Genomic DNA, 11,620 nt, shown 5'->3' with positions numbered 1-11,620 from the left:
CTGAATGTTGAAGTTTTTGTTTACTATGCAAGAAAGACAAGATTGATCGTGCGTTAATCAGCCTCAATTGTATGAAACTAAAGGTTTGATTGTTCAAGATCATGCTCAGTTGTGTGATATCAAGTTGAAACTCTTAGTAGAGTGCAGAGCCAAGAATTTTAGTTTTGAGGGCTGAGATGTGATACTAATATATTAGTTAAGACACACTCCCACGCATATTTGCAATATACTCACACACTCGCAATATACACATACACCAAATAAAGTTTTAGGAAAACTTTTAATCTTTTAAACTCTAATGAGAATACAAAACCTTTACAATTTTTTTATTAGAAATTAAAAAATATATATATAATAAAAAAAATCTGAGTATCTAATCCTATCAAAATTATGCTTGATGGTGATCTTACATGGAATATAATTCATCTTTTAGCATTTCCTAATGAAATTTTGAAGATTTTCATTTTCAACAGTCTACCAAATTGAACCAATGAAATCTTTAGCAATATGAATGATGCAAAACTTTAATAGATGCAAGAGAATAATATACAATAAAAAATGAAATTAAGAAAACAAAATGTAACTTTTGTCTAAAACTACAAGACCAATTAGCCAATTTTTTTTTAATAAAAATTTTCATTTAAACATTTAACAGATTAAACCCTATAGTTTCAAAAGTAACAAATTAAAGCATGAGGCTTTTTTTTTTTTTTTTAAGTAACAAAGTAAACCTTATATTTTCAAAAGTAATAAAGTAAAGCCCTTAAGGTTTCAAGAAGTTATAAATTAAACCCTCAACCTATATTAAATCTCAAATAGAATAGATTGAAGTTTAATTTGTTATTTTTTAAAGTATCGGGATTTAATTTTTTTTTAATTTTTAATTTATTGGGTTTAAGATACTACTTTTGAAACTACATGGTTTAATTTGTTAAACCTCTTAAATTATAGGGTGTAAAATATAATTTATATTTTTTAGTTTTTAAGAACACCATTGACATAATTCAAATATTTTGGGGGGCCAACTCCAACTTTTATAAGCTAAATTGTGAAAATTATTAATAATATACATACTCTATATAAAAGGATTTCTTAAAAGTTTGAGCAAAGATCTCCCACATGCTTGTGTGTAGTTCCACCGTTGACTCTTAGTCAACCGAAACCCTGATATGGAAATTCTAGTGTTCGCTTCAAGATCGAGTTGGTTGTGTAACCGCCTCTATCCAAAACCCTACTTACATAAAAATCCTATATTAAACCTAATTTTGTGAGAAGGAACACGGATACTACAGAGGAAAAAAAAAAATCAGTTGAGAGTGTTTTTTTGTCCTCCAACCGTCTCTAATTGAATTATTCTTGAGGAGATTTCCAACTAAAAATTTAAGATCACCTATATATTGAGTCTACGTATTGGATTTCTTTTTAAAACGATGAAGGCGACACCAAAATCTTCAAGTGGCCTTAATTGACAGATCAATTTTGTGTTTGGTGATTAACTTGCAGCATTGGATTGTTGTGAAGACATGGATTGATTTAGCAGTTTATAACAAGAGTGAGAAGCTCAAAATACAATGTCTACTACATGTATTGGAGGTCTTGTAAGTTAGCGTTATGTATCAAAACTTCTTCATATATAGTGGATTTGACGAACTAGGTTATGCCCTAGAGTGTTTTTGTATATTGAATTTTTCGCTTCATGAACAATCTATTGTTTGGGGGGAGGGGATTTTAGTTGCACCTAGTATACTTTTAAGTAATTTTATACTACTAAATATTTCTTTTCATTAGATGCAATTTGACAAATTTTAAAAGTATACATAAAAAATGAGTTTATAAATTACGTAGAAAATAATTTCAATTGGAACGAAATTTAGCATGTGTGTTATAAACATAGAAACATATAATCTAATGGTAAGATTTTCAAAACATTAATTGAATAAAAAAAAATTAGATTGTATAATATTATTTAGAGTTATATCCGGTAGCTTGATTTGACTTATATATAAAGAGAGAGAGAGAAGGGTCACTCAAGCAAAGTGAGTTTGCTGAAGCAAATTAAATATGAAGTGAGAAGTAAAATATCGTGAATTTCTATTTGAAGTTCACTAGACTACTATAAATTTTATCTTCAACTAATATATTTGAGTTAACGGAATGTGCATATATTGACATTATTATTGTAATACTAGAGAATATAAATAGAATTTTTTTTTTTTTTTCCTGAGAAAATAGTAAATACTTTGGAGGAGGTTAGATGCATGTTATAACCTTGAACTGTGGACATGGCAATTCAGCAATTGTACATAGAGTAGAAAACTGTTCGAGAAAGGAATACTACTACGTAGGGAGAGCTTAGCTTTAGCACTATGCATTTAGAAAATGAAAGATAGGCCCACAAGTTGGAACGGGTCCTCTATAGCCTAATCCTGATTCGTAACTAGTCCCGTCATATCCACACTCAAGTGGACTAAGGGTATTGTTCATGAGTTGGTAGGCTCATTAAGGATACAAGTGTCTTGAGAGGGGCCGCGATATGAAGCCAGTAGCCTAGTACTACTACCTTGGTTTCTAAGCTAATTAATTAAGCAACAAATGCAACTCACACGAATGTAATGGATGTTCATGATTATACTACCACTTATCAAATCGATAACAAATCAAAACAAACAAAGTGGACCTATTTGCTGCTTTCACATAACGTACTTTTTCTAAACCCTACAAGATTGTTTGATATTAATTTGTTAGAATAACAGCTACAAGGAAACATATGTATAAGAATCCATTTAAATATCAAAATCCAATGACATCATACTTGACTCATAGTAACATAAATACTGTGAAAAAACAAACAATTTATTGTTTGTTTCCTTGTCTGAAAAACAAACAATTTGACTGTCCAAACTTAATATATTTTCTCAACTTTGGACTTGTCCGAGATCAAGTTAGATGGTGCACTGTTATGTAGGAATTTGATATTTGCTTAATGATAAAAGGCTTTGCAGAATAGTATGGGAAGCATTATTCATTAGTTCCATTCTTTACATTATTGACATTGAAGCTGAGGGGCCTAAAAGTAATTGAAAATAATTTTGAGTAGAACATTTGCAAGCTCTAAAGGCATTAGATTGTTTTCTTTTTAATCCTACAGATGCCAAATCAGTTGGGATTTTGTTCCCACTTTGGAGTACATGACTGCAATGGACAATTACTCGTCATTTGAAACACCCTTGAGCCACTGAGATAAGTTGCAGTTAATAAGCATTCATATTACGAGGAAAAAACTTCTGTCAACAATTGAAGAATTATTCATATTACGAAAAAAAAAGTCAACAATTTGACTATCCAAACTCAATATGTTAAAATTATAGACTTGTTTTTGCTATACTCCAAATGAATTAATTGTAACTAAAAATTATTGACTAGTTCTTCTGAAATATGGCACATATGTGACTAACAATTTTATTTGGTTGAGACAAAGAAATAAGAAATTGAGGAAACCACAAACTTAGTTCATTGCAAAATAACCTAGCAAAATTTTTGAATTGTTTGGCTAGTGCACTTCTACATGAGCGACAATAAAGACCATAAACATGAGACATAAAAAACAAAGATGAACAAAGAGAATTAAGATTATACATTGATGAATTTATTGAGCAAAATTAAAGGATTTTATGAGAATACATGCACTAAACCAAATGGAAGTTTGAACATCTCAAAGCCCAGTATAACCACCTGGACCCCCAAACAGTACTAGGTGCTGAAAATCAGCTTCATGTGTATCTCCTTCATCCTTAACTTGATATTGGTTGACATCTGAAAACGCTTTCGTACCAACAGCATTCACCTCATAATCAGTCTCATTAATTATTTTAATGAGTCTACAATATGCATCATAATTGGTCATTTCTAACATGGACGACCCAGAGCCCATGGGAGGACTAGGCACATTAGGAGGACTAAACACCTCTCCACCCCATTCAACATAATTAGCACCGTCTCCTAAAGACGTAAATATATTTTTTGGCCAGAATCCGATATCTGTTTCATCTTTACTAACTTTTAGACGCCAATTTCCATTAGCAACATCCTGCATTTTGAGGGAAATTTGACAAACATCAAATGTCGTGATTTCTTCATTATTCTTGATGCACAAATTGGTTAGTACCCAAAAAAAAAATTTATTTATTTACCCAAAAAAGCATGAATTTCCAGTCATATTTGTGGTCTATCGTTGAAACTGGCTCTAAAACCATGTCAAGAGGCATATCTGATCGCACAGGTTTTATTGAATTGCATAATGTATTGAAGCATGCAGAGTTAGCTGTCTATAGATGGAGACATCGAAAAAAAAAGGGTGAGTAAACAATATAGTTACTTGTGTAATATTAATAGAACAACATATGAATAGAATAAAAGATTAATTACTTTTGTAAATGTGTACAATCGGGTAAGATTGTCTTTGTACAAGGTTGGATTCACCTAAGACAAAAATGAATGAGTATTAGATTTAACAATTATTTATGGATACACCAATACATACATATATATATATATATATATACACACACAAACACACACATATGATAAAGTAGCTTCATATTTCACACTTACTGTCCATCCAACTTCTATGCTATCAGGACCATTTTGGACCTTTATGCGACCAGAACTGTATTGAGTTCCCACAACTGATGGATGATATACGCTGATGATCGCAGAGCCTCCATGGTACTTTGTGTTTGCATCTGTTGTCCCGACTATAGCATACTGTGGAATAATATGGAACAATATTTAAATAAGCCAATTAGAAATTTCTCTTAAAACAAAATGTATGATTATTATAGGTGTTATTTCTCCACAACAAAAACAGAAGCAACTACAACTACAACACAAAAGATATATATATATATATATATATATATCATAGTTTAAGGAATAAATAAATAAAAAATAAAAGAGAGCGCCAATGAGAACTCACATGAGTACCATGTTTATCAATAGTGAGTGGATTATATTTTGAGGCATGTATCTCTGTAGCTAATTTTGCTCTTTTGAGATCATCTTTCGTTGTTCTCCTAATGGGAACCAAACCATCTGGACAACCTTTACCATTTAGCCAAAAATTAGATGGGTTAAATAGTGATGAAGACTTTTGCGGGTCTCTACTTCCTTTAAGTTGGGAGGGAGGAAACACCTGTATTTAAATACAATATTACGTACTTAATTTTCTTTATAAAGAAGGCTAAAAACTCAGAAAAATTTGACATAGTAAGGAAGGTTTACCGGCAAATCATTAGTATAGTTCATGCAATCATATGTATCCCCGTACTTCGTCTACAAAATCACAAAATATTTATTCTCATTATAATAACCGACGCATACATGATTTGTTCAACATAAATATATATACATACAAAAATAAATAAAATGGTCGTCTCACCTGAATAGTTTTCTTTGCCAGCTTATTATTATTATGTAGACCACTATTGCCAAAAACTCCATTACAGCTAAAAGAGAGAAACACTGTGAACAGAACCAGTAGGACAACGCTTCTAGTTCTAGCCATAGGCATGTGATGTATTCCGCTATACCACATTTGCATATATATATATATATATCAATCTAATTTTGTCAGGTTCTGAAATTAATCTAATTCGAAAAGTCTTCTCCAACATATATATACCTTAACAGTATTGATGAAATAAATTTTTTAAAAATCCCAAAATGAGAAAATCGCTCATAATTAATGACATATGATTTGTTTCCATAAAGTGCATGTTTTGACTATTCAAATTCAAACTAAACGAAGTGCATTTTTTTTCTTATAACCAAAAAAAAAAAAAAAAAAATCAAAACGAATTAAGTAGGTGCATGAAGCCATAAATTCACATGCTATAATTTCGTAATAAAATTATAATTAGTGCATGAATTAATTGTTAGTATTTCTTAATTTTCTCTGTAATATAACAAGAAATTCGGCCAAAATTATTTCACAATTCAAAACGAATTTGAATTCAAAACAGATATAGCCATATAGGGGCCACCAGGAAAAAATTATTAAACGCATAGGCATTAATTGTCTTCAAGTATGCCCCAAGATAATTGTTATTGTGGGGCCCGTGGGCCTGACAGCCACAGCCCATCGCGTAGTAAGCCCAAGGCCAGCGCCGAGGAGGACTGACCAGCCAAGGCTAAGTCAGACAAAACCCCTTTTTGACCCACGCCGAGGACCTCTCCGTCCTCGGCATACTAGGGATAATTTTTGGGAGGGGGCAAGCCTAGAGCAAACTGTCACATTCGCACTTAATGCATTCACCTAACCCCTCTGGCCGCATTAATGGGGATATAACCCCTTAGCAGGGCAACGTTGATCAGAGTGAACCACTTGAGTACTGATAAGGCCTCTGATAAGACGGATGGCCAGAAGGGAGGCGAATGGATGATCAACAGATGGAAGAAGGGGATAGGAAGATGAAGACTATATAAGAAAAGCAAGTAAAGTAAAGAAGGGGGGGAGAAAAAGAAAAGAGAAGAAAAGGGGCTCCTCGGCCACGGGCCGAGGAGCATTCTCCCCGTTGTAAATTAATTCTAAGTGTTTCTTAATAAAAGAGGGTTCATGCTTGGTGAACGACGGCCAGCGTCTAAACCTTTAACCCACTCTCTACAAATTTATTGTTTGGGCTTGTTGGGCTGAAAACCCATTCATATTCAGGGTCAAATCCAAATTGAGTCCCTACAGTTATTAAAAGCATAATGACTTTTTTTTTTTTTTTTTTGAGAATCAAATGCATAATGACTAATTAAAAACAATACGTATATATATAACACCCTTCCAAATATATACCTTAACAGTATTGAATAAATAAAATTTTAAAATCCCAAAATGAGAAAATCGCTCATATATAATTGCATATGATTTGTTTCCATAAAGTGCATGTTTTGAATATCCAAATTCAAAACGAAGTGCATTTTTTTTTTCTTATAACAAAATATATATATATATATATATATCATTGTGAACTCATACTCTCGTGTATTTTATAGTTATTTCTGTATACCATTTTTGAAAAATTATTATATCAATTAGATTCAAAAAATCGTGTGACATTATATTCTTAAATTCCAAATTATTAATTCCTTTTTTTGTCTTCTCTCATTATTAAATCATATGATGTTCCTTCTTCTGGTACAAATATTTGTTTCTCTAATTTTAAAGCAATTATTTCTTGGGCCATTTGTTCATTTGATAATTTGATTTCAGTTTTTAATTCCCTGATGTCTTGTTTTATCTGATGTATTTCTAATTGAAGGTCTTGTGTTACTGGCTTTTTTTCATGTTTGAACCTTCCTGCTATTTTCCAAAATTTTATAATCATCTGCTTGTTCTCCATTTATATTATCACAAGTTTGCTTGATTCGCTTAATTTTATTAAATATTTCTTCTTATTTTTTGGATCTTCAATGTTGTCAATTAATTCAATTATTATTCTTTCTTCTTTCGTTAGAGTATTTATAGTTTTCTTACACATACATATAGGGGTGTTCACTAAACCGCATAAACTGCAAAACCGCATCAAAACCGTCCGCAAAATGGCATAATTGCACTGCACCCCAAGTAATTGTGCACCACACTGCATAGTGTAGTGCGGTTTTATAATAAAAAAACCGCACAAACCGCACCCTCTCTATATATTAATATTTTTTTTTAATTTTAAATATATTATTAATAGTTTAATAACCCTAGTCTTCAAAAAAAAAAAAAAAAGTTTAATAACCCTAGCAAGTGTTGATCAGGAAAGCTAGCTCAATAGTTTAATACTTGGCCCAAAACAAAGGGGAAAATCAATTTTGGGTTGAGCAGGAAAAGCCCATAATTTGAAAAATATACGAGTTTCAAACCTTCCAAACTGCATTTGATACACCATACCACACATGTGACCATAAAATGAGATGCGGTGCGGTTATAGTTTTGGCTAAACTCTAAACCACACTGCACTGCACATATGACCGAAAAAATGAGGTGCGGTGCAATTATAATTTTGACTAAATTATANATCAAAACGAAGTAGGTGCATCTATTCAAAAAAAAAAAAACGAAGTAGGTGCATGGAGCCATGAATTCACATACTATAATTCAGTAATAAAATCATAATTAGTGCATCAATTGTTATTTCTTAATTATTTTTGTAATAGAAATTCGGCCAAATTATTTCATAATTCATAATAGATATAAAGGCCACACAGGAAAAAAAAATGAAAGATGCTACTTTCACAACATTTTCACAACAAATCATAGGTGGTTAGTTGTTATTAGTTCAAATTTGAACCTAATACTAAGATTACTTTTTTACCTCAACAATAATAATCAGTAACAACCTGCTACTTAGAATTTGTTGTAACAACATTTTGAAAATGTTGTGGACATATTATTTCTCAAAAAATATTACAGGCATTAATTGCCATCAATTATGCCCCAAGATAATTGTTTTTAAATGCAAAAATAATAACTATAAAAATAAAAAATAAAAATAAAAAACCCTTCCAAACATATACTTGTGCATGACAGCATTGAATAAATAAATAAAATTTCAAAATGAGAAAATCGCTCATTATGCCACAAGGTAATTATTATTATATACAAAATGACTTTTTTTTTTTCTTTTTTTTTTTATAACAAGCCTTCTAAAAATACAATTGACAGTATTAAATAAAATCAATATATAAATAAACATTCAAAAAATGAGAAAATCGCTCATTAACCCATTATTTTTTTTTTTTTTTTTTTAAATCTATATATGTTATTCAGCCGTTGCTTGCTATTGTTTTAACCCTTACTTGATTAAGGCCCAAGTCCAACGTTTGGCGCATGTTTGAATACTAGTTTTTAGATTCAAAAATTGAATACTGTGAAGGCCCAATTTCAATTCTTATACGCAAGCTTGAAAGATATCTTTGGACTCAAAAGCAAATAGGATAATAGCCTAAGTCCAACTCTTAAGGCCCTTGTAATCAAAGAATTCAAAAACATTAAAATGGTGTATGAACTATATATATACATATATAGACGATCATGCTTTGTCAAATTCGCATAAGAGCATCTTCAATAGGTTCTCTAAAGCTTTTTTTTTTTTTTTTTTTTTTGGAGAGCAAACACACCAAAACCATCCTCCAACAGCCTCTCTAACTCTATATATAATACCCTTCCAAATATTACCTTAACAGTATTGAATAAGTAAATTTTAAAAATCCTAAAATGAGAAAATCATGTACATATTAATATACACACAGTCCTAGCAAAGTTCACAAAAAGCGTATCATCGCTCAATTCCAAACAAATGAAGAATATTTACCATATTAATTCCTCCATCTCGAATGTAGCGTACCAACGCTATTTGACATTACATTATCCATTGAACCCAAAAGCATAATAGATAAAAATTGTACAAGTCATAGACAATGTCATTATGCAGGACCAAATAATCTCCAATTTAACCACAACTTCTTTTGCTGCCAGCAACCTGGCCGTGGAGGTGGAATCTTATGGCAATGGAGGTGGAAGAGCAATGAAGGAAAAAGAGAGAGCAGAGAAAATAAATAAAGGATAATAAATGAGATCCTAATAAGAATATTATTATTAATGAGTGCCTTTTATTTTACCTTTGGATATACTTAAATTCAATAGTTTAAAAAATGAGGTGCGGTGCAATTATAATTTTGACTAAATTATACCGCAAAGTGTAATGCTAAAAATGGCCCAAAATCATACTGCATCACGCTTCGAACACCCCCTACATTCACATCTTTATTCTTACAAAAACATAATTATTCTATTCTACTTTCACTTCTGTTGATAGGCTTTCAATTGAGCTACTTCTTTCTATTTGTAATAATTCATCTGAATATTCTTTATCACTTTTTGTTTCCAATAATATGCTTAACAATTTATTTTTGTATTCCTCATTTATATTTAGTTCATCTATATAATAATAATAATAATAATAATAATAGGTAAAGAAGAGAGAAAATTCAATTAAATTTCAAATCGAAATTCAATTAGAGTCTAATTTTGCGTCATGTGTCTCATCTAATTTAAATTTTAGAATTTTGTACCAAGTGAGTTAATTTAGTGTAAAAATTGAATTTCAATTAAAGTTTAATTTTGTACCATGTGTATCATATAATATAAATTTTTAAATTTTTGTGCCAAAGTAGTTAATTTAGTGTAGAAAATGAGGAGCCCAATATAATAAACCATAAAAAACATAATCATATAATTAAAAAAATTCAAATTTATAAATCATCTATATATATATATATATATTAATAGTTAAAACTTAGAGAAAGTTGAATTAAAATATGAAATTATAATCCAATTTTGCACATGTCTAAATTTATGTGGGGACTACACCATAATTATCCACTTAAGCATGTGCCATGTGTCTACTTAAGTTTTTTTAATCTTTATGTTAAGTGAGTTAATGAGTGCAGAATACTAAGAATCTAATATTAATGAACTATAAAATTTATAAAAAAAAATAAAAAAAAAAAAACTATTACATATACTTAATAAAAATCACCAAATGCTTCTCAAAAAATAAATAAAATAAAAATCACTAGACGTTCTATCTTATAAAAAATTAGAAAAAAAAATGATCATAAGTAGTACTAAAATTTAGGTAAGAATTTTAATATGTGACTAATTATATTTACTTTAAAAAAATAATTTGACTAATTATTTATATTTTATGATAAAAATTGTGTTTAATTTTAAATGTATCTATACGTATGTATTAATGCATGTGTTACATTTTTTAAAAAAATAATAATTTGACTAATTATTTATATTTTTATAATAAAAATTTTGTTTAATTTTAAATACATCCATGTGTTTGCATAGAGTTACATTCTAATTTCCAGTTGTAGACAGGGAAAATTCCTGACCTATCACAAGCTGAAACGTCACACTACCAAGTCCACAAAATACAGCCAATTACAAAGCGCCACATATTGCTGCTAGGTTTTGCTATCATTATTCAGAAACCAACAGAAATTTGCCAAATGTCATGCAAAAACCAATCACACATCATCGCACGTGTAAGCGATGACATAATCAGCTTCGCACGTGTAAGCGGGTATTCGAAGGTTTGTGGTGGAAGTTCTTCGGGGCTTTAGAGGCTTGAATCCGTAGAGCTTCACTGATTTGTGATTTGTTGATGTTTCTGGAGGCTTTTGAGCTTGATTCCAGCAAACTTTTGGATCTAGGCAGATGATTTGGATGATTTTCCTTCGAATGTTCTTCGTATTCGAAGTTGAAGTTCTTGAAGTTCTTGGAGGCTTTAGAGCTTGGTTCCGGCAGAGCTTCTGGACTTCTAAGTGCTTCCAATGGCCTGGTCCTCCCTCCAAATCTCTGGATCTCCTTGATCTGATCCTTAGATCTTCCTCTCTCCTCAGATCTCCTCCAAATGCCTTAGGAAGACTTCTATTTATAGGAGTTTAGGGTAGGTAAGTGACACATGGCGGAGCTTGATTTGTGACACATGGCAGAGTTTGATTGGTGACACGTGGCAGAGTTTGATTGGTCCGCTTATGTCATCGCTTACACGTGCGAGGCTGATTGTGTCAT

The 11,620-nt window shown here is 30.9% G+C and overlaps 1 protein-coding gene across 1 annotated transcript; it reads right to left on the bottom strand.

The window, feature by feature from the left end:
* Window positions 1-3,712: 3,712 nt before the first annotated feature.
* LOC111990924 (protein neprosin) lies at window positions 3,713-5,563 on the bottom strand. The gene is made up of 7 exons (XM_065768689.1): window positions 5,438-5,563; window positions 5,281-5,331; window positions 4,976-5,191; window positions 4,612-4,764; window positions 4,426-4,479; window positions 4,191-4,325; window positions 3,713-4,087 (listed from the first exon to the last, which is right to left on the bottom strand). The coding sequence occupies exons 1-7, from the start codon at window positions 5,561-5,563 to the stop codon at window positions 3,713-3,715; spliced, it is 1,110 nt and encodes a 369-aa protein (XP_065624761.1).
* Window positions 5,564-11,620: the final 6,057 nt, after the last annotated feature.

Source organism: Quercus suber, unplaced genomic scaffold, assembly GCF_002906115.3.
Source record: "Quercus suber isolate HL8 unplaced genomic scaffold, Cork oak 2.0 scaffold_987, whole genome shotgun sequence".
NCBI classification, from domain to species: domain Eukaryota; kingdom Viridiplantae; phylum Streptophyta; class Magnoliopsida; order Fagales; family Fagaceae; genus Quercus; species Quercus suber.
This window is presented reverse-complemented; position numbering and strand designations above follow the sequence as displayed.